Below are 24,559 nucleotides of genomic sequence, written 5' to 3'. Positions count from 1 at the left end.
CTTTACAAAATATATACATAAAAACACTGTGAGCGCATCAGTTAATTATATTTTTGGAAATTCACTCCTCACCTTGTCTGCTATTTATTATATAACACAGGACAAACAGCTTTGTATTAAATAGCTTTAATAGAATTCAGAATTGGAATGCATCCCACAGCTTGGTAGTAACAATGCTGTTTGTAAAACACTGCAGGCCTCACACTGCCCATTCCCATGTTGGTAAGGATGGAGGCTCTACTGGCCTGTTAACCTGAGGGTTGTACACAGGCTAGGGCAAAACTGTCTCCATAAGCCACCACCTCATCAGATTTAATTACGATATAAGATGGCAGCAAAGTAACCTCCAGGTCAGTGCACAAAATCCATAAGCTGCATTCCGGCAAATAGCATTTTAGTTTCTGAAGGGCATATCACACTATTCTAGCTTACAAATAACGTTCAACTTTTCAAGTCATTACATAACTGTAACCGTTTATCACAATATTCAGTATATAAAAAAGCATTTCACACTACGACACACCAAATCAATGGAACTCATTTTCAGAATGGAAAAGCCTGCTGCTCCTGAATATAGGACCAACTTCACACCCGGTTACTTTGGGACCTGTGAGACAGACAGACAAATGGTCACAGTTATAGTACAGTGGTTTTTACCACTTAAACATCTCCAAAATCACTTAATTGAAAAGATATGAAACAAATTGACCTTTGTGGACATTAAAGGTCTAAATGATTTAAAAGGCAAAAGACAGTCATTCAGTTTTTGACCTCTATATTCTTAAGAACACAGTAGAGTACACCAGTGTATACTAATCTAGCCGTTCCTTACTACCTTCATTATGAGCCTTGACCCTCTTTAGCCTTTTCCGGTGTTGCCTCAATCTCTTCAACACCAGCCTGGGTCATCAGGTCAGCGATGTTCTTCTCCAGGTCATCAATACGCGTGCTCATTTCATCAAGTGGAGAAGCAGTTAAGGAACATACGGTAATTAACTTCAAAACTCACAAAGTTACTCTTACACTGGGTGAGACATTGTGTAGCTCAACCTGTCAGTCTGTCCTTCGATAATGAAACAAAACTGTAGAGAACGTGAAAGAAGAAATGATGCGAGATAAGACTGAAATTCTGAACCTTCATGCATTTAACCAACGGACGAATGATTGTTGGCATTTTAAACTCTTAGGATATTCCTCCCGATGATCTGGTCTGACATGGTCTGGAACTTGTCCTGCATCTGTTGCAGCAGAGTCTGAACCTGTGAACCAAGCAGCACAAATACTGAGAAGTGAAAAACCTGAATCCACTGATCAAAGTTAGTTCACTGAAGATGGCAGTCATACATTAAATTCACCAGTTTAATTTGAGGATGACATCATAAAAGGGCTTTAGTGGACTGTTTAGTTTTAAGAATACCTTTGCCACTGAAAAACATCAGCACACTCACTTCAATGTACTGTGCCTGTGGTGCATGGATGATTTAAAGCAGCTGGTCAACGATAACGGAAGTATCTAGTTTCCTTGACAACAGTCCACTTGCATGTGTGTGTTCAACTAAGGATGGGTCAAATGCAGAAGACGAATTCAGTGTGTGTATGTAAAAATATATATACTGTCAATAAAGCTGATTCTTCTGTAAGCCTGGGAGGTGATCCTTTAATTCACGGTGACAAGCGTATGTGCTGAAAAATTGAATGCACCATAAACTCAAACTATTGCGTATTGATACATTTTCTCTCTGCCCATCACATAATGTGAACGGAATACAGGGGGGAAATGAAAATAATTAAACATTCACGAAGGGGACTGTTTAGGAGGGTGTTCAAGCTCATCTCCATGACAACTCTGAAACAATACCTCAGCTGTATTTGCTGTATAATGGAATAGGTAGAATTACATTTGTACAACGAAGCTGCTCATTATTCAGCATGGTGAGAACTGACATGGGAAGAATAACTATTTTAACAAGCCTCTCCACGTAAATAATGTTATATGGCAGCATAACCTCTGTTTATGTAATGCTATGCGGGTTACTCGGTTGTGATTTGGTGATGTCATTTACAGAACCAACTGACCATTACATAACATGATGAAGCTAAATAAAAGTCAGGACTTTCTGGCTTCAGTAAACAACATGGACTCACTGAGCACACGAGCCTATTTTATTATACAGAGAATAAATTATATGAACTGATACTGATACGCTACACTCTTGCTAACCATTGATCGTTAATGATAGCTTGCTATGGCTAGCATTTTTCTAGCCTTCCCTAGCTAGGATAGTGTAGCTAACGTTAGCTGGCATTCCCGATCACGACTCACCACATTGGTAAGGTCCTGCACCGACTTGGGGTCCGTTTCAGCCATATTGTGGTGTTACTGATTATCGATGCCTAAGAAGTACTAAATTTCAGAATGGTGTGTCTCGATTATTTTGCTAACGGGTTTGCAACTGTTCGAAATAGAGAGCAGTCGCTCGCACCACCCACAGCACGGTCAGCTGTTCCACAACACAAAGAGTCTCGCGAGAGCTGCGTTACGGTGCTAAGAAATGTGGAACATTGAGTTTTGAATGGGGCGCATGTACAGTATTTACTAGTTTTGTGTAGCTCTTACAACTTCTGTAAGACCCTTTTATTCAGGGCGTAGTTCATCAGAGTGGGCCTGCATCAATTTAAAAGAATCGCACGTTCAATGCCTGGAATTTGGTAAGTGTTAAACTAATATTTAACAACGGTGTGTGTGTGTGTGTTTGTGTGCGCGTGCATTGTGTGCCTGCCTGCGCGTGCACACATCTCCTCCTCTCCTGTGCACGATTTGAAAGTTGCTACTAGGGGAGCCTGGTGTGTTTTGACGCTGAAACATACGTGTGAATGTGCGGCGTTTTGATAAGGTGGAAAGTGGATGAAGGTAAGTAAAGTTGGAAGTGTACAATGTTTTACCTTTGAGCCGACATTGTTGAATCTCATTTTCTGCCACTTGGTTATAAAATGTGTATCAGAAGCGATACATGGTCAGAGCGGGGGGCATTGTGCGTGTTGTGAGCGCGCATTTTAAAGTTACAATTTCTTTCAGTACAAAGACAGAGACTTTCTGAGGGACCTGTTTAACTCAGATGGGTTCGTTCGACATTACACTCATTAAATCTCTGCACAGTAATATTAAACTGTACTGTATAACCAGACTGGAATAGCCGTTTGTTTGTGAGTTACACTGCTGTACTGTACTGACATGTAGCTGTCCGATAGCCCAGAATTAATGTCTGTATGTTCAGGCATGTTAGTGACCCAACCCAGGAAGCTATGCTTGCATAACAGAGCTTGTTCTGTTACTGGAGGTGTCCCAGTACTGTAAGTCTGCTGTATGATAGGTTACTCACACCACCAAACAGGAAGAAATAGCTGATGACACTATAGCTTGTTAAATCCTTAAGTAATGTTTAGCCATGGAAACCTGTATAAAGACATTTATGGGTTGTTTTTAAGGGCTGCCCTGCAGTTTTGCATTCACTTTGCATTGTTAATAGTCTTAACTTTTTAAAATGCTCTACAGAAATGACAGGGAGACATGGGCTGTGGTTATAGATAACTTGAGAATTTTGCTTTAGCAGATCAATTTGCATGGTTCTGTTCCTCAGAGCAGCAAGGGCTTGGCTGGTATATTGATATGCGTATGTCTTTACTTTCAGCTGAGCTGTGTGAAATAACAGATGTCTAATGAGTAATCAGACCCCGTCCATCTCCTGGATTAGTCTCTGTGCACCAAGTGCAGCTGCATCAGCTGTTGTGTTGAAACTGTTATCAGCAATCAGACCCTGCGTGTGATAAAAAAAAAAAAGTAACCAGCAGTGAACCTGTTGGTGAGGTTTCTTATTTTGCCATGACATAATTCTTTAGTACTTCTTGACTCTTGAGTGTTGACTGGCTCTCTGAGCTATACTGTGTGACTTGTCAGCTGATTCTTAATGCTTAGCATGTATGCTTGACTGTTTTCGATTTAGCAGTGAAAATCATACTGTCAAGTGACACTTATTTTTACATAGCCTCAAGAAGAATCACACATTCACACCAACTCAACACACCACACCACACCAACTTCCTCACTTCCCACTATTTGCACCATACTGTCTCTTGCAATGTTATGTCCACGTGACAGTTCTGAAGAATTGTTTATCAGCGAAAACCGTGTCTGAAATGTAATGAAACCACCTTATTTGTTCTGTAGTGCACTGTGACTTTTGTAAGTTGATGTTATCACCTCCTCAAGAATGCCTGTTAACACTCACTGAAATACACCCCTAGTTTAAGTATAAAGTACTGCTCAAGTAGTTGAACCAATTTTACTGCAGACAGGACAGTTTGTTAATAAATGTGTTCAACTGTGTGGACGTTCAGAGTGAAGAACCTGTAGTCTTAATGAGTAATTAAAATAATATGATTATTCAGTTATTCCATTATAAAACAACTACTCTGCTTACTCTCTGCCAGTGGGTCCTGCAGAATCTGCTGACTGTCATTATGATTGACAGCATTAAAAAGGTTTTCAAATCAGTTTTTAAACTGTTAAGTGCTTTTTGTGTGATCAGTTGCTGATGGCAGATTGGTAAGAGACTGAGAGGTGAAGCTGTTACATATATAGTCAGTGTTACTCATAGTAGTACATACAGTGCATATGTTTACCTATTGCACCAATTTTATTCACATAAGGTGTGACCACCTCTGTCTGTACAGCATCTGTCTGAGTGCATATGTGCATGCACAATATGTGCATTTGGGCTATAGCTTACAATTTTAATCTGTCACTATTATATGATGAACAATTTGTTCCGCAAATCCATTTTAAAAAGACAAGAAACAAAGTAACAAAATTTAGAGGTTTTGAAGTTTAAATTACCAAATATCCTAATTAAATAAAACAGTAATCAAGAAATGAATGTATTATGTGTGTTTTGACAGACTAATCAGTAGGTGAATTTCTATTTTCTGCCAAGGCCTGGTAACCTTAACATGTAGGAAAAGAAAAATAAAGGCATGTTCTTCCTGAAAACATTAAGAGCTGGTGATTTGTGTACAGTAGCTACAGAAAAGAAGTATTTACTCACATGGTAGTTTAACTGTCTTTAATGTACACAGTAGAACGGCTAATGCATGATCAAGAGCTGAAACCTGTCTACTGTGTTGCTGCTGCTGTTGTAAGAATATGTAAATTCTATTTTCTTTCTATTTTATCAAGATATGTTAAAGTTTTCATTGAATTAAGAGACGTTGTACTTATATTAAAGCTATTTAAGAGACATTTTTCTTTATTTAATTCCATGTTTTTTTGTGGTGACAAAGAGTATTGTGAAGTTAGCATAGAGACAGTTGTTTAAATCAGGCAAAAAAACCACTGAAACATACATAACTGAGGCATTCAAATGAAAATCAGCTTAACAGGTTTTGCTGCTGTTGAGCTTTGGGGAATGTTAATTTGTGGTTACCTCAGGATATCCATCAGCTCTGCTGAGCTCCTTTTATTTTGACAGTGACACAGTGTCATTTTGCTGCTTCTCAGGTGCAACAACTAACCCTCTAGGACATCCCTGAGCGTCTCCCGGTCTGATGGATGCAGAGGTGAATCTGCAGGGGGAGGACACGGAGGGCTCGTGGACGTTGCTGTCCTGGTTGGCGTCGTGCCTCATGGTGTTTGGGGGAGCCCTGCCCTACGTGCCTCAGTACCAGGAGATCCAGAACAGCAACAACAGCGAGGGCTTCTCCACCAGAGTCTGCTTGGTGTTGCTCATAGCCAACATCCTGCGCATCTTCTTCTGGTGAGGAAGACCATATACATATAAAGACGGGAGACACATTTTTGCCAATTTCTTCCACTATAGAAAAATGAAGCCAAAATATCCCAGGTACCAGCACTGCCATCTTGCAGTGGTGATATCATTTAGAGCCAGAGCCTGCGCAGTATTGTCCGGCCAGTGGAGCCACAGTGTCAAGTTCCTGCGTATACACCAGCCAGATTAAATCACAAGCAGTTCTCAGTTGTCAATGATGGTGTTTCACCACTAATTAAAACCAAGCAAAAAAGAAAAATTAACACTTGGACATACATCAGCATGATAACTACTACCTATGGATTTATGACCTGCACGGGATTCTGCCATCAGGAGGTGATCAGAATGTTCTGGCTTTACTTTTGAACGGATGTCATGTCTTCCATCTTTCTATGCTGTCAGTGAGGGGGACATGAAGGCCTGGGTTATCATATGATGACGATATGACGTTTTTGTCTGTCTTTTGAATTTTTTTTCATCTGCATTCTTACTTTTATTCTTTATTGCCCTTTTGAAGGCACAGGTCATTTACAAAGTCATTCTTCAGATCAGTCTTGGTGTCAGAAATTAATGGAATAAGAACAGAGCCAGAGTAAAATGACCTTGATTATATCATATAAGCCGAATTCTGTTCACTTTGAGGCTGCTTCTCAAATTGTTTAACACATCACGGAGCACGGGTCATTGTTCCAACTGGAGGGACAAAGCGGGTGAATTTAATAGATTCTTTATAGAATCTGGTAAGAACACTGTATTATTTATAAGGTCTTTCTGTGATATTTATAGATTAGATCACATACCCTGTGATAAAATTTGTAGAATTGAATATAATAAGCTTGTGTGTTAATTGTGGTGTTTATTTGCCTCGTTTATTTGTTGCCGTCATTATTACTCCTGTTGCAAAATGCTATGAGGATTTATTGTCTGGAATGTGATTGGTATTTTGGTTTATGTCCTTGCAGGATTGGGAAGCAGTTTGAGCTCACTCTGCTGATCCAGAGCGTGGTGATGATCATCACCATGTTTGCCATGCTGCACCTCTGCTGCACTGTTCAGAGCGCCAACCGAGTGAGCACTAAACAACACCGACTTTCAGGTAACCAGACTGTCTTCACTGACAACAGTCATAACTAACAACAAACACTGACACAACAACATAATCACTGTCATGTCTACAGTAATTACAGATTGAGGGTAGTAAACCACATATCCAGCACACCACTTCTCTGTGTCAGCAGTTTAGTGCCAAGTGCTTCAGCTTCTGTTTCTTGCCAAAAGAGGGGGCCATTGGAAAAGCTTAGACGGCAAAGCTGCTGTTGTCAAAACACCTTACATGTGACAGCACCTTATTTACCGCTAATCTGATATTTATAGAAGAAGAATAGAAGAATCAACTTTTATTGGCAGTATATATATGTTTTTGCATACACACATACTGAATTTGACTACTGCATTTATCCCATCCTTAGTTGAACACACACAGGAGCAGTGGGCAGCATCAAGCGCCCGGGGAGCATATTGGTGGGTTAAGTGCCTTGCTCAAGGGCACATCAGCCGGCTAATGAAGGGGGGGCATTTTTTTCGCATTAATCACTCCACCACACAACTTAAATTCTTTGACCCCGACGTGATCTACCCTGTCCTTTATTGACTAATTACTTTAGGCTCCCTGTGTCTACACATTAGACACAATTAGTTGTACACTCACTGGTGATGGTAAAGGAAAAGAGTGATGAAAATAATGTTGCAGAATATATGAAGATATGTAAGAAAGTGCAAGGCAAAGCACAAATGCCCTATGGATGTATTGCCTTACTGTCACACATACCGTAACATTAGTCTATTCTGGGCACAGCTCTGTGTGTGTGTATGTATGTATGTGAGGAGGATGTGAGTGAGGCACTGGTGCAGAGGGAGGGACATTTGAAGAGGGGACTAAGGGGGATAAGATTAGGCAAAACAATATCAGCACCCTCTGGGCCTTTTGTGTGTGTGTCATGTCTGCAGGGGGAGTGAGCACATCCAAGATTATATTCAGGGTCATGCTTTCAGATGCTTTCTTTTTTTTTTTTTTTTAACAGTTGCTTGAGTTGATTGAAGTAAAATGTTTCTTACATAAAACCGCCCATGGAGTGAAACTGAATGATGGAAGCTTGTAACACTCTGATCATGCAGAGCTGAATGCGTTATTAAAGACATTATGAAAAGTGTTTAGGTGTCGAGGGTTTTTAAGGAGGGAAGTCCTGTATTTCTTTATTAAGACAAGGAGAATATATGTGTGTTTGTGTCGCTGTAAGTGGCAATTGTTTTCAAGTGATTGAGAGAATAGGGATTAATGATCATCTTTACCAGACATCCCTTTTTTTTAATAAATCTTCTTGAATATGATGACTAGCCGTGGATTGCTTGTTTTCTCTGTGGGTGGATGATTCTCATAGCTCAGTATTTATGTTGCACATCCTTTGGACGATAAGTCTGCAGTATGAGTGCAGCTCAGTACCAAATTCTCTCATACTGAGTTTGTCCGATGTGATTCCGCTTACCAAAACACGGCTTGACGACCCTTTTACATCAAGCACTCCTGCCCTTTCTAATGGGTGGGCCTGAGGTTCGGTTTCACAGAGCTCTGGTGCAATGGGGGATGGTGGGATCAGGACAAGAATAGATCAGAGCAGGCTTTCGTCCCAACAGTCCACTCCTCCCTATGTCCCTACGTCCCTCCATCGCTAAGCCTTGCCAGCAGATCAGGGTCATCTCTATGTAAAGTAACTTCTTCTTCCCAAGATGCATGTTGGCATGATTTCTGTTTTTGAAGGTCTTTAGTGCTCAGCGCCCTTTCCTGACATTTGTCCACTACCCACCCACCCTTCTTCTTTGCTCTTTGTCTTTCTCTTCTTCCACCTCCCTTCTTTTTTCCCACCTTCCTCCACTGTTACTGTTCTCTTGTTCTTGTCCTTCTGTTGCTGTCTCATCTGCTCCCACCTCTTTTGATCCTCCTCCTCTTCCTTCCTCTAGATCACTTTTTAGACAAGACATCTGAGACCGATGTCCATGTGTGCCGTACCAGGGTCATCCAATGATCCCGTTGCCCGCCTGCCAACACCTGTTCCTTACACACACTGACCTCATTTCCACTTGCTAAAGATACACACACACCTCGGAAAAACACAAACTGAAAGACAAGGTGAAATGGACAGCAGCTTGTCACTTGTCTGATACCTGTACCTGTTCCATTCTGTTGCTCCAGCCTCCACTCATTCTGCTTTCCGTTTACCAAATTTGTGGAGGCATCTCTGAGTGTTTTACATACTTTAGTGATGTATGTCTGCTGAATTCTGCTCTGTACATCACCTAAGGGTTGTGCCACGAACTGTGGCGTGGTGCTTTGATTCATATGGGCTCTAGCCAAGCTTTTTGCAGTGATCCTAAATGCTTTGACATATGTAGCTCAAAGGAAACTCTCAATACTCAGGACTTTTTCAAAGCGGGTTCATTTGTCTGAAGGGCATGGGTGCACAATGTATGGGTGGATGACTGAAATGAATGTAGCCACAAAGAAGGAAACAATGGAAACTGCTTTTCAAGTTGGGCTTATTATTTTACTCTCATGTATCAGTGAGGATTTTGTCTTTAATGCTGTCTTGTTAGCACATGCTTTACCTCTGACAAAACATATATGTACCACACATAACTTCTTTGTTGATGTTCGTGGAAAATGTGCAAAAATCTACAATACTTTTCTACCCATAGGACGAGCATGAACTTTTTTCTTTTTTTTAAGCTTCGTCTCTTCTTTTAAGCAGAAGCTGAGAGAGAGTCAACGTAATTAGAAAGAATTGAATTTTCGATCCGGGTCACCTTCATTATCATTAATGAGTAAGTATGGACTGTGTGTGTGTGTGTGCATGCGTGCGTGTGTGCATGTTGGTTAGATCATAATGCGGCTTCAATCTGGCGATGGTTCTGTAAGTACACAATACAAGATTTTTGTATTCAAGTTTTGAATCTGTGCATCTATGTTGGTGTTATTCTTCACATTAGGGCTACAGCCAAGTCATTTTCAGTTAACCTGCTGTTTATTAATTCAGGATTAAACATTCAGTCAGGAAATTGCAGCAAATGCTCACGACTATTTTTCATAACCCAAAGTGACCTCCTGAGATTGCTTCTTTTGTCCAAGCAATAGTCAAAAACCCAAAGACTCTAATCCATTAATCACCGAATTGTTGTATCTCTGCTTCACATAATCACCACAAAGGTAAAAGAATACATTAAAAACGAATTGACTACAAGGTATGAGCTATCATCTCTGAAGAACATAGCTTGGACCATGGTGAAAGTAAATGTTAGTAACTCATACGCTAAAAGTAGCACTTCATCTGCCGAGTCTTTGTAATGGTCTCTACACTGAGCTGACTCAGAGTTATGACTTTGCGGTGACTTCCACTGGCCACCCCAGGGTGCCACATTAACAGTCCTGGCCTTATGATACAGGAATTTAGAGGCTGATAGCAGGGGCGAGAGAAGTGAATATGCTCAAAGACAAATGTGACCTCAGGGTCGTGCTTGGTGCAGTGATTGTGGGAAGTTACTTTGAACAAGTGAAAGTAGAAAGAGCGAGGCAAACAGAGTGAGTGTAAAAGCGTAGGTATGCTTAGTATTCTGTGAATTGGAAGTGTCAGCTATTAATTTTAAGAGTTGATTTGAGTAACTAGAAGTTCATTTTAGATCTAATAGAGAACAACATGCCCCTCTACTGGTTGGATTGGGTAAAGTACAAATCAGCCAGTTTGCTCTCACTGCTTCAGATATTTTTTTGAATCTGTAAACTTTGTGCATGCATTTTATCATCTTTGCATTATTTGTCCACATTTATCCAGCCACTGCTCTCAGACTTCACCCACTGAGCATTGCTTTGTAAGTCACCTGGCTGAGAGCCACAATTTCTTTTTAACATCCTGTTTGTGGGAGACAGCCAGAGCTTACCAGACCATAAAGAGAGGAAGAGATGGGACTCTTGATAGCTGGTGTTGACCCCGCGGTCATCCTTAAAACCGTTAGCACTCAAGTGGTGAAAGCAATTTCAATTTGCTTCAGATAACGTCTTCAGGAGAGGTTAGAAAGGGCAGACACTGGACATGTGATAGGAATAGTTTAAAGGGTGTTGGCTCAGTCATTGTCGGTAATCTTGTAAAATGAACTTTCTTTCTACTTTTATATACCCAGGCAAGGACAAATGATCACATGCGCCATTTTCCAGAAACTTATTGCCTCATAAATTCACACCGGTCCACTGCTGTTCTGCTCTCAGCAGAGGTAACTAACTTGAGCCATTCAGACTGAAAATTCATCGAGGACCAACTTATTCAATTTGTGGTATACCTTTTAAGTAAATCACAGAATCAATAGACATGTAACTGATGCCTGGGGCTCTTTCTCCACAAAGACAACTTGGTGGTAAAGGAAGGGTGAACATTTTAATTTTTAATTTTCAAATCACGTCTATTACCAGGCTTCACCCAAACACGGACCTTTAAGTTGCCCGTCTCGAGGCTGCTTCTTGGGTCAGCATGTTGCTGTCCACGGGACACTCTTGTCCAATACTAAGTCAGAATAGCACTTTGAAGGCGTGTGTGTCAGAAAATAATCTGGGCTACATTTATATGACTGTCCTGTGTGTGTTTATGTACATGTGTGTGTGTGTATTTTGTTGTGTCTGACAGGCTGAAATGTTGAGTAATACACACTTGCATATATATGTGTGCACTGCATTCGTTACTGACGTTGACCTAGTATAATGTCACAGAAAGGTAATTTCTGAATGGTGCAATGCAGAGTATGGTGAGTCTGCCACTCATCCTTCTCTGCAACACTCTGGCAGCGCTGCAGTGGAATGAATTGGGTGTAACAAACACAAGCACATGCACACACTCTTGCTGACACTGTACAACACAACCCATTACATTTACATATCTTACAACACACAAAAATGTTCAGCTTACTTTCAATGTTAAGTGTGTTTTAATTAAACCCTTGATAACAGCAAAGTTTAATTAGCAAGTCAAATCAAGTCAAGCAGGTGAGAGGTGCTTTATTAGCATTTGAGCGTATTGGATTACTTGGATGGAATGTTTAAAAAAAAATGGAAATGAAATAACATGCCTCAGAGGGAGTATTTATGGAGATAATTTTTTTCAGGTTATCACAGAAGCTCACAGAAGAGCTGCAATGTGAAAGCATTTTCCTCAACCATAGATAAGTCATATAATTACCTTTTGGATGTAGGAAGCTGGTTTTTAGTCATTGTTTTCCCTACTGTGTCTCTGAAGTGTTTGATACATTTGGCAGTTGGAACAGGGGCACGTTGGTGGATATTAAAATAAAATGATTGAGAAGTGACACTGCGTGTTGTCTGAGGGCTAAGGCAGGTGGGTGGTCCCCAAGGGCTGTGTGTTGTCCTCATATTCAGAAATGAAGTATATAACTGCGAGAAGTTTATCTGATACTCTCCTGTGTGTGTGTGTGTTTGTTATACATAATATAATACATAAGCCATAATTAATGATGACTGAATTCCATTTAGCTTCTCCTATTTATTGTGCATGCTGACTCACTGTCATGACAGGAGAACAGAGCTATCATCAGTGTTGATTTGTAACGCATGCAGTTCCTATTACGGTATGACAGGTCAAAATGCTTGCTGTGTCCAGTTAAATGCAGAATACGCCATCGCGATGGGTGGAGCATTACCCATATTTCAGTAGAGGACGGGGCTTCTGTGAGGTGGAGCATTCATCAATATAAACAGTTATGAAACAATGGTATGCCTAGAAGAATGTGACAAATTGTAGGTTTAAATGTAGTTTATTTGTTGTAAACCTGCTAACACATGCAAAACATGGATGTCCTTTGGTCCTTTAATGACCTGTGAATTCAGTGGGTGACATCTAACAAGAGCATTCACGCAGAATCTCCTTAACGGTCAATTTCACAGGAGCTGTTAGTCCAAATATCCCTCACTTATTTTCAGATTCAATGGTGATGCCTTTCATCTGGCATTTCACAGATGAGAATGTGAATGTGCTCTTAACTGACCGAACTGATTAAGAAACGGTCGCATCAAACTGAATAAAAATTTGCACCAGTTTAACATTACGATATTGAGAAAATTTCTCAGCTTCTCTCTGAGGGTCTGCCCCAATATCTTGTGGTTATTTATGGATGTGGGTTAGTGATTTATGAACTTGTCTTTGACCCTGCTGAACCGGTTGTGTAAGTCAGGACAGCATGTCACCTCATTAGACCAACACTAGAGAGACAACCTGACAAGCAGACACCAGCTGTCACCATCCATCTCCGCCATATAACCTGACAGGTGTGTGTGAGCGCGTGTGTGTGTTTGTGTGTGTGAGAAGAGACTGGGTATTAGGGTATGTGAACCCATCTGTTATGTGTGCGTGTAATACATTTCAGTGTGTGTGAGGGCAGGAGTCTCGGGGCGTGTTATGCATCTGTTTTTGTACGTGGGTACCAGATTGTGTGTGTGTGTGTGTGTGTTTGCGTGTGTGCGTGTGTGCGTGTGCATGCATCTGATGTGTCAATAAAGACATCCAGGTATCAGGATGGCCAGATGCCTGCTATCTGAACATGAAGTCAATTCCTTCTGAGCTCCTGTCAAGTCAATGAAAAGCCATCATCAGCTTGCTCAATTTGGCAGAGCAATATCATCATGGCATATTTACCATACTTATATGGTTGACATCAGAATTCATTACTATATCAATAAATGCTGCTGCACTCGTATTTTAATAGTTTCCTCATACTGACAAAAGCTTGAAAAAACCAAGTGTGTTCAGAGTTAGTACAAATAAAAACATATAGCTGAACATAAACATATAGCTGTCTAAACATGGCTAGGGCTGCAACCTAGATTATTTTTATTATCAATTAATCATTTTTTAAAAATTGTGTTGTCATTGAAATGATTAAAATATATAATTTTTTTTGTCTGAACTGACAGTCTAGGTTTTCAATAAATTAGGTCTAAATTACATTTCAAAAAAGCATTTTTTTGCACAATAAATTGCTCAAATGATGGATTGAATATCAAACTGGTCCTGATAAATTTTCTGTCAATCCATTTATCATTACCAAACTAATTGTTTTAGCACTAAACGTGACTTTTTACTTCAAATGACTCTAAATGTCCATGTTAGTTTTCCCTTTTGCCCTGGCTAAAGGTATGATTTGCAATTGTATTATTTCTGTACTTTGGTTAACCAAAGTAGTGTTTTACCTGCTTTGTCAGCAGTTTTCTCACATCAGTGGTAAAGTAAAATTGTTGTGGCTTTGTTTTCTTTTGGTCTGTCTGTTTTTCTCCCCTTTTCCCCTCACAAGAGTTGATCTTGTTTTTGCAAGCCAATGGTGCATTGTGAACGCAACCTGGAGCCTGATCAGCTGCAGTGCGGCTGGTGGCTGCCTTGATTATTAAGTTCACACGCCAAAAGCCATAATAAATACTAACTCCCAAAGCCTTTCCTTGTCAGGGCAGTGTTTGTAGCTCCTAGCAGGTTGTGGCATATGAAAACTCTCATAATGACCTAAACGATCATTCAGCTGCTTGCTGCCATACTCTTTGACATTACAGTCTCTTTAGTTATGCATTTATAATATCTTTTTATCTTTCACTGCTTTGGCTATTCTCTTGAATAGCTTGGTCTCTTCCTCTCATCATTGCATGTTTACCTCCAGTGAAGGGCAAAAAATTTGTGTGGAGGTTTGCAGCGTTTCTGAGAGACCAGCTGTTGAAACAGAGGAAGAATGTGCCACAAGGAAACAAAACTGCTCACTATGGATGAGCTGAACATCTTCCAGGCTGTAAAAACTCTAGTTTTTAGATGCTCAACAAGCTGTAGTTGTAGTGTCGTCATGATACCACATAGCAATCTCTGTAAAACTCTAGCAATGCATATAAGGTGACTCATGCGATTCTTGGAGGGCTAATGCGCATTAGTCCTTGACTCTGCCTTGTGAAGCCAGGGAGGTGCCAAACACAGATCCCTGTGGAGTTGAAGCTCATTATTCTATTCCATCACTCTGTCACGGCTTTGTTACTCAGTGCACAGTGTTCTTGCAGCCAACAGCAGATCAGTTGTTGTGTTTGATCCCTGCCGGTCGTATCCTTTTGCACAATTCCAGGTGTAATGCAGCCGCAGCCTCAGCCTCTCCGCTGCGTTTCTCTGGCAGTGCGCCCTGACTGGAATTAATATGGCAGGGTGTTGTAGCCAGCCAAAACACTGTAAAATGGATCCTTGTTCATAACATTGCTGTGCATATATACTTTTCCCATTGAGTACGTTTACCATCAACACAGATTGGACGCCCACATCTGACAGGACAAAATATAATTTGTATATTTTCCTTTTTCCAGCAAATTGGGTATTTCTACATTATATAGGGTGTTATTTAGTCGTGAGAGACACTGGGTTAAATTCATTTTGTAGAGGAACAGGAACATACAGTTATGTGTATAGCAGCAGATTCTGCAGGACGCCTGCTTTCCCGCTGTCCTAATTGGAGTGGTGATGCTGTGCCCTGGGCACTGTGCCATCCATGAGACACTAGACTTGAGCAGACTGTTCTGTCTCATCTCCAACGTGTCACACTGTGGTTCCTGACAACATCAGCCTGTAGGACTGCCCTCAAACCCAAACACGCACACACATAAACACACATGCATCCACACACACAGACACACACACCTGTAAAGTCAGACCATGGCAAATGTCCAAATTATACAAGAAAAATACCCACGCCACAGAGAAACTATGTCAGAAAACAAGACCACAAGATGATTAGAGTCTGTCTCTCTTGCTGGCTTCTTTGGATGAGTAATTTTGTAACTTTTACTGTATCATGCAGATCAGATACTTTTACAAAAGCAGGGCATTCAGCAAGTACCTCAGATAATTATCCAAAAAACAATGGAGACAAAAGCTGTTGAAGAATTATAAATAAATTCAGTATTGTCTCAGAAATCAGAAAGTGTGCAACAGCTATAGTTGAAGTGCTTGTAAACGTAAATATCATTTTTGCAACCTTTTTGTTCATGTTAAGCCAGCCTAATTCTTTTCTATTCTGATGTTTTAATTAATATGATTAGTCACTCTCAGGTGATAGATTCTCTGTAGATATTAGGATAGAGCAATAAATGAATTAGGTGCACAGAAATATTTGAAGTCTGGGAGTGTAGCTTGGCCACCGCTCCACAGATGACTCTGTTCATGTCTTGTCTCTGTTCACTGACTGAGAAAAGCATGGTTGGAAAACATTTCCCATTTCCCCAATGTGATTAACATCTCGACCCCGGAACAGTGGGCACACTGAATGAAAAGTTAATGCCACATGGAAGCACTGCAAGATGGAAACTCTCAGTAACGCTCCTGAAGCCGAAGCTGAAACACTCCTCAGTACTAATATCTTTCAAATGTACTGGCCACTCTCAGCAAGGTCTTACAAGGGTTTTGCAAGGTCTTCTGCCAGGATGTTCATTTTGATAATCTGATTTGAATGAGTCTTCTTACAGGAAACGTTTCTCTGTCTCTCCCCCGGAAGCAGCAGAAGCATTTCTACAGCTAGTCATCGCATTCCCTGCTCAGCCTGTACATCTTGTTATTATTGTTATTATTATTATTGTTATTTTCTCTTGTCTTCTGTCTGAAACCAACAAGTACACACTGATGGAACTTCACAGCAAGAACATGCTTACTGATACTCAGATCCTCTTCCAGCTGTGTCATGTTATAAAATCAAGCACTGAAAGCCAGTGAAAATGTCTGGGACAAATGGTGAGCCCCTGAAGGATCCACTCGTGGTCAAAGTAATACTATTAACCAATTTGACCAGCTGTTGCATTTTGTGACTGACACTTTTTAGTCATTTGCAAGGGAGTTACGTAATACTTAATAACACACACATGCAAAGAAGGAAATTACACTTTAATCTTTGTTGTAATGAGGTTTATTTAAAGTTAAGTACAGTGTGGGACTGACATAAAAAAAAAAATCTTTTCCCAAACAGTAACTTAAGTATGGGAGCCACCTGACAGTATGTTGGTGTCACCGACAGATTGACAGGCAGTTGCTTCTACTTACTGCTGCTCATACGCTAATTAAAAACACACTTGTTAAGAATTTAGTCTCATTTTACAGATTCTAATTAACAGTTAAATATATTATACAAAAGCCCATCAGAGCAGCGGATTTGTGTTTTCCTTTAGCAGTCATTATGTCTGCCACGGCTGCTTTTTATTCCATTCTCACTGTGTAGCGGTGTTAAGAATGTAGATTTTTTTATTTGAAAATTAATTAATTAAATTGTTTGTTCACTCCTGTTTGGCATAGATGGTAAAATATGTACCCTTATTAGTCCCTGCCTGGCATTGCTACCAACCCATTATTGTAGTTGCATAAAAAGCTGCAGCTGTAACCTGGCCTAATAAACTGTAGTGGATATTATCTTTGTGTTGTAACTACACACACAGAACAAAGGTAGGCAGCCAGTTGTGTCGTGAGGAAGGTCAATGGATATTCTATCAAAATAATGACCGTTAATGAGGTCCTGTTGTGCTAATTACTGCCCCAGACTGGGTAACAAGGTGATTATACCCTTTGAAAGAAGAAGAAGTATTTGTAGCTGTGGGTACCACTTTTATGTGTGTGTGTACTGGCGATCAAAGCATTATCGTTATTCGTGGAACTTGGCTCCGATGGTGGCTGATGGCTGTGCAGCCTTGACCAGTCACACAGTGATGTACATCACTGTTTTGCGTGGAGGCACAATACATAAAGTCAACATAATGCCCATGTGTAGTTAAGCTGCATATTTAACATAAAGTTAGCTGTACATAAGACAGCTTTATTCATAAATAATGGGCTCAGTTAGGCCGTTGGTTATTACTTGGTCCACTTAAACACTGATAACAAAAGTAATACATCACCTCACTGTTTATATCACATCTGCCAGTCTGCACCATTACTCACAGTAGGGGCAAGGTGCATCCTCTTATGTATTTCCTAATATAATGTAAGGAACAGAAAACAAACATATGCATGTATTAAAATTATAAATATTGTCCATTGAAAATCCACTATCATTCGACATATCACCCTCTACGGTGTCTGAAATTCTGAGGGAGAATAGATAACAGATTTCCTTTGTTTCTTGCAGACTATAATTCTTGCAGTTCTTGGTTATTCCATCATGTTCTGTGTTGTTGCTGCAGTCATTACTGTGTGCATGTGCATTTGTGTAAATTACACAAAATCAGTTACCTGAAAATCGAGATCATGCCGTCAGCTACCAGTTACTCCCCGACATCTCAAATGGCAGCTTTAAAGTGTAAGGGTTTAGATCAGTTAATGTAGGATAAATATCTGTTTCATAACATACATTTGTAAATAACATCACTGTCAGTTTTTTCTGTCATAAACGACAGTCAGAGCCAATTCCTGGCTAGTCAGTCAATATGGATGCCTGTTTTACGATTTACTACATTAACCTCACGGAATCAAGTTCCTCATGATAATTCATGCTTAACTTATACTAATTTAAACTTGTTCAAACAAAAGCTTTGCCGCAAAGTTCCTATGCTTTCTTCTGCAGTTAAATCCCATATTGTCTCATATATTTGACTCATCCAGAGCGTAGAGTGTGCATGGTAGGTGTTTGTGGGATTCATCACCAAAGTGTTGAGTGGTGTGATTGCATGCAGCAGTATATTTAATGAACACTACCCATAATTCACATGAATGTGTGTTCCTTTAAATCTATAACATTAGGAAATGAAATCCATTAAGTACATAATGTTATTTCCACATGCTCTGGACAGTTATTGCCTTTTGATGCTTCTAATAAACTGCAACAATGCTGTGTATATCAACACATTTCAGGCACTCGGGCTGCATTCAGTTGTCAGTGTGTGTTAAACATTCAGCTGAACTGTCGATGTACAGAGTGTAGTCATATTTGTATGTTAAATGTGAATTCCTCTTTTAGAGCCACAGACATGCAATCTTGCAGGCCATCATCTCTGTGATGAAGGTCACATTGTTTGAGCTGCAAAAAGCTCTTGACATACACTATGTAATTCTGCAGCTAATAATATCATCCCCTCACCCCCTGACTTTGTTTTCGAGTCACATTATCTTTTATTTACACCTGCTTATCTGTATAGGACGAAAGCCTCCCATTGATAATGTGTCTGACCTTGTGCGTCCTTAGTAAATGGTTTGGACCCTTTTTGGTCCCCTGTGCTGTTGTGTCCTTATCTGGACGTCTGGACTGTTCCATCTGGTCAACAGCTGATTATTATCGTACCAGATCACCTTCACAAGCAGGCGGTTTTAACTTTGACTCAGTTGTGTGTTTGTGAGAGAATGTATGAAGGAGGCAGAATGAGCCCAAGTGTAGTTTATTTGATCGTCTCCTCTTCTGTCTGTGCCATGCTCTCCCAGCGTGAGGCCTCTAGTGATGCTTCACCTCCTCGTTTCTGTCCGCTCCACCCAACTACCCTCAGCACCAAGGTCACTGCATCTCAGCCCTTTGGCTTCACCACTCTGTCCAGTTATCGTCCATAAGACAGACAGCACCGTATCACCTTTCAGAGCCCTTTTATGTCTGTTAAGATCGAAGTAGCCAGTAAGTGTACTAAAAGAAAGTGTTACCTTATAACAAACGACTCATTCAAAGAGATTCATGGCCTGTACGAATTCAAAGAAAATTGGTCACAATCACCTGCTGTTCTGTATACAGATTTTCCTCTTTGTTAGGGACAAAATTAATGAGTGGTCCAGACCTGTCATACAGTATGAGTCATGATAGTTTGTCTCCCTCTATAGTTTATGTAGCCAGCATCAACTAAAATGAATGTTCTGTTCGCAATATAATTGCAGCTTGTTGGCAGCTGTATTAATACTACTGATGGTTTTGGTTCCCCTAATACAGCAGTCTGCTGCTTTTAAGCAGGACTTCAAGGTCAGCAATGTGAAATTCTTCTTTTTGTGAATGAAACCTGCCCACAAACAGAGCCCAGCGGGGATCCATAAATAGCATTTGGGGCTGCTGATTATGCAAATGATGATCAAATGTCAAGAGAGCACACAACCTCCTGAACAGGTGGCATTTATCAAGCTAAAACAAGTGATTTGCGGCAGGTTTGTGCACTTCAGAAAGTTGGCTGATTCTGACTTGGATAGAAGGACAGGTTGTTTATAAAGAGCGTGTAAGCGACTTGCATCACTCTTTCTTTCAGTGCTGTGCACCGTGACCTATTCAGTGTGAAATTCTGCCACATATAAGCACTTCATATGCATTAGAAGGAAAAGCACGGGTGACTGAATGTTTTGATGTACTGTATGTTATGCACAGGAGCGTACACAGCGACAATAATTCAGGTCAAATGTCCAACATCAGTCAAGACCAATCTCCACATTCAGTGTGTTCACAACAGACCATGTATGCTGTTAGCCTTTTGTTAATATATTTTCTCTGTTTGCTGTTTATGCCATTTATATCTTTTTCCCAAATAGTTAAATACTATTTTAAATACTTTAACTACTTTAAATTAGATTATTTCCATGTATAAGAACATCCAGCTCTCCTAGCATGATTACATTTTTTAAAACTTAGGATCAAATTTGGAAAGACAGCTGTGATATGATGTGATGACGGCACCCAGCAAGTTTTTTTCTTCATTTACTACCAACTACGTCCCTTGCTTGTGAAGGTTATAGAGCATTTATTTATTTGTCCCCTGTTGATGCCCTCCCTCTCATCTCTACCTTTTCTCTTTGTCTTGTTCTCTCTTCCTTCTGTGCTGTCTATTTTTGTGTCACACTGCTTGGCCGTGTGCACCCATACACTGACTGAATGTTGGGTTGATGTTTAATTGCTTGTGACCAATCATGTGTGATGACAGCGATCATACCGAGATGTTAAAAGCGGGCAGGGTTTCCCCATGTTGGATGACGCCTGCCAATCAGCCTGCCAGGCTATTGGTTGTACAAATACCTTTGCAAGTAGGACATGAAAAGCTCCTTATTATACAGCTGACACTCCCGTTGTCCTGCAGAATTCTCCTAAAATTGCAGAACTGTATATAAAGATTAGCCCATGGAAATGGACATTTAACACTCGTAAGACTGAAAGCCAGCATTTTTGTTTTCTTAGCCAGTGTTTCTTTTCTTCTTAAACGTGCTGGCAGGGAGCGACAACAATAAAGAAATGTGTTACTGTTCACATACTGAGGGGCTGCACTGTACATTGTATGTAGTTACGACTATTGGCATATTCACAGCTTAAAAAGATGGACTTTCCTGTTCACTGTCAGCTCAGTGTCAGTGCGCTGCTCTGATGTTCTGCTGTCAAACAAGCATTCACAACCTGTGAATGTGTCACAGTATGAGCTGACAACATGGGTTTCAAAGAGCCAGTTTTGCGAAGGAAAAAGTAAAACTGAGACCAGGGATGTGTTGCCTCATCTGAATCTCCTGATGTTCCTTCAGCTATTATTCTTCTGCTGGTGAAAATGAGAGACAGATCAGTCTGTCAGTGTATGTTTTTAAAGTTTCTGCAGAAAAACTGTTAAAAGTAAAGGATTTGGGGAAACTGTAGTAAATGCAAATAAAGTGAATTTTTGGGATTAGTAATAGCCATATAGTAGTAGCCATAGCAGCCAATAGCCATAACAAGAAAACATATCTGCTCATCACTTGCTCAATCATAGCCCCAGATTACCTTCTGAAAAACACATGAAGCAGAAAAATAGCACTTTCTTTGAATGGCTGTCTTTCAGATGTTCATTATGCTGTTGACAGCAAATTTTTTACAAGCAAAGAGAACACTGAAGCTTCTTAAGGCCAAACCACCCGCAGACTCATCTGGTCATGTGTGACATGAAACTTACCGGATAGATGCAAGAGAAGAAGAGTACAAGCAGGAGAAAGAGAGGACGTGATGTGATTGACAAGAATGAGAGAGGGAATGAAAAGATAGAGCTGGAGGTATAGAGAGCCGAGGTCTTTTTCAGTGGTCTTTCTTCTAAGTGAGAACAGAGCCAGGACCAGGACCTGAGCCAGGTCTGTTCGTCAATATGTCTAATCCTTGAGTGGATCCAAGTAGACTCTCGATCAGCTCTGATCGTGTCGTGCATTTTAAAAATTACAGGTGAGAAATGTGGTTTTTTTTTTAAGTCAAGATGGCGAGTGTGAAATATTAAGTGCAGTGATAAATTTACATTTACAGATGCTTTTTCAAACTGCAGCTGCTCATCAGCTAGTGGAGCATCATGTTTCTGTTTGTGGTCTGTTTGCCTTTAGTCTAATGATCCTCTTTTCTGTTTTTCTCTAACTGAACCCATAAAGACTTTTAGTAGAATGTGAAAGGGAGAGTGACAATATAGTTGAAATCAGTAACATGTCATTCATGTTAGGTATGTTTTTTCCGGTATCAGTAAACCTTATTCACTTTCTGTGAAGCACCTTGCCATATCAGTCCATGACAAGACATCAGTCCGTTTTCTCATTGAGAAGGTAACTATTAAAAGTTTTATTTTTATACTGCTTTGTGAGTCCTTGTGATGCTTTGTTATGTGATTTATGTCGATACTGTTGTGCTGCAATTTCCCACTGGGATTAATGAGGTATTTTATCCATAGCTATTTATATATGTACTCTACACTGTGATATGTCAAAAGTACATATGAAAAATTATATCAGTTCACCATTGTCCAGTGCAGTCCCCTGTATTCTGCTGTTATGTTATAAATCCAACAAAACTTCTCACAAACAAAAAGCTTATTAATTCCTTTAGTCCACTTCAATTAAAATGAACTGAATTATCAGAATTCTACTCAAATTTATTAACTATACCTACAGACACCCTGAAAGCAGGACAGTGTACCTGCCTGGATTGGAGTGCGACTGACTCTTATTTATCTCGGAGCTGCAGGAGCCAGTCGCTGACTTTTAGGGACAAAACTGGACAGGAGGCGCTAGAGCGAGGATAAATTTTAAAAGGTAGACTGGATGGTGGTGGTGGGTGAGTGGGTTTGACAGTATGCCAGAATTGTCAGCGCACCTGAAGCTGAAACAAATGTTGTTCGGTGCAGAGACGTCGTACTGATAAATGTATGGTATTCTGTCAGGCACAGGAGTGGGCCATCAATCTTCCTGTCATGAAGCTGAATATCTTCAATGACACGTTTATGCAAAAAAAAATGTTTGAGTAGAACATTTCTGACTCATTCTGTCTACACATTAACAGGAGAACCACACTGAGGTGACTCGTGCCATGTGTATGATGTGAAGGTTGTTCTTTCCGTCAGTGAAGGAGTGTATCCTCTGATGTAGATACAGAGCGGTTAAGGATCACATATTCACTCTATTATGAAAGGAGTGTGAGTGTTAAATCCGTTAGTATATAACAGAGGTCAGGTGGACACAAAATTGTTGTTGTGGGTTGTTAAAGCCAATAGAGCTCATTAGTTAAGCCTCGTCATGGTCAAGAGGCTAGAAAAAGCACACACATACACTCAGTGAAGAAGCAATCAGTCGTGGAAACACAGTCATGGTTCACTCGCAAGGACAAAGCTGTTGTCTTTCAGAAGTGCTGCTGCGGCAGAATTACAAGAAAGCACTCCTCCCTCCCTCAAGTCATGGAGTTTGTTTAGTTATGTATTACTTCATCTTTCTCAATCATATGTTCAGTAATAGAACTGAGGCAGTCAACAATTAAATTATTAATTTTTAGTTTAAAAAAAAATCCTTATCTCAGATCTTTTTTTTTATTTATTGGGGTTCATTTTAGAGTCTATCCTTGAATCTACTCACTATACTAAATCGTACTTCATGCAAACCCCATGCCAATGCTGACACTGTAATTTGGGCTTTAGCAGACTTAGCATCTGCAGACTCTCAGACTAGCCCAGTAGGAAAAACATACAACTATTCACAAGTTAATGGTTTTCTTCATCTTTAATTCGATATTTCTCCTGGGGAGCGTTATTGTAACTACAGCACTGCTGAGAATGACGCACAATTAATCAGCAAGCTGATGCTGTTAACTAACCCCTCCAGGCTCATACACCTGTATAACAAGAGTGCTGGTAAGCTATATAGCATCTATAGCCATGATGACCAAAATGAAAGCACAGATTTCCAAGATTTGTTGTGCCTGTGTATTGTATTTACTTACAGGAGCATTTGGCTGATTCAGATTTACTATAACTTGATATACTTACTTAATATATTACCCATGAGTTCCCACTGACCTTAGTCATTTTGATGGCATAAAAATGTTTTAAATCTTTTAATCTTTTCTCGACTCTAGAATACGTTTGCAAATATAAAACCTCTATGGATAAAATAAGTTGGTCTATGGGGTAAATTCCTTTTGGTCCTCAGGGAAATTTTTCACTGCAGTACTGCCACTCTGCCACTCCACTCTATTAGAAGCAAGGTTGAGAGTAGGACTGGCTTAGGAGGAAGACTGTCATGGCAAAAGGGATTTTGTAGTATAACTGCTAAAACTGATAATGTTATTGCTGTTCTAAGGATTTTTGTTAGTGAAAATGTAGTGCTGGAGAAGGTATGTTTCTCTCTTTTTGTGGGGAGCTGCTCCTGTATCTGATGAATATCCAGTAATGCAGTAATAAGCTAAGTGTCTTAATATTACGTTAA

At 40.1% G+C, this 24,559-nt stretch overlaps 2 protein-coding genes across 6 annotated transcripts in view; one reads left to right on the top strand and one right to left on the bottom strand.

The window, feature by feature from the left end:
* Window positions 1-110: 110 nt before the first annotated feature.
* Window positions 111-2,508, bottom strand: hsbp1b (heat shock factor binding protein 1b). Its single transcript, XM_046394699.1, has 4 exons — window positions 2,324-2,508; window positions 1,193-1,259; window positions 836-962; window positions 111-607 (listed from the first exon to the last, which is right to left on the bottom strand). Exons 1-3 carry the CDS (start codon window positions 2,366-2,368, stop codon window positions 841-843), a joined length of 234 nt encoding a protein of 77 aa, XP_046250655.1. The 5' UTR covers window positions 2,369-2,508; the 3' UTR covers window positions 111-607; window positions 836-840.
* Window positions 2,509-2,573: 65 nt separating this feature from the next.
* si:dkey-246g23.2 (solute carrier family 66 member 2) overlaps window positions 2,574-24,559 on the top strand; it is a 58,302-nt gene continuing 36,316 nt past the window's right edge. For 3 of the 5 annotated variants that reach the window (XM_046394692.1, XM_046394695.1, XM_046394696.1), the window contains exons 1-3: window positions 2,774-2,911; window positions 5,555-5,810; window positions 6,785-6,918. In XM_046394692.1, the coding sequence (XP_046250648.1) occupies window positions 5,602-5,810; window positions 6,785-6,918 (343 nt within the window). In that variant the 5' untranslated portion in view covers window positions 2,774-2,911; window positions 5,555-5,601. Of the gene's footprint in view, window positions 2,710-2,772; window positions 2,912-5,554; window positions 5,811-6,784; window positions 6,919-24,559 lie in introns of those variants that run through there. The other 2 variants (XM_046394693.1, XM_046394694.1) reach the window with 2 other exon arrangements.

The sequence above is a fragment of the Scatophagus argus genome, chromosome 7, assembly GCF_020382885.2.
Source record: "Scatophagus argus isolate fScaArg1 chromosome 7, fScaArg1.pri, whole genome shotgun sequence".
Taxonomy (NCBI): domain Eukaryota; kingdom Metazoa; phylum Chordata; class Actinopteri; family Scatophagidae; genus Scatophagus; species Scatophagus argus.
This window is presented reverse-complemented; position numbering and strand designations above follow the sequence as displayed.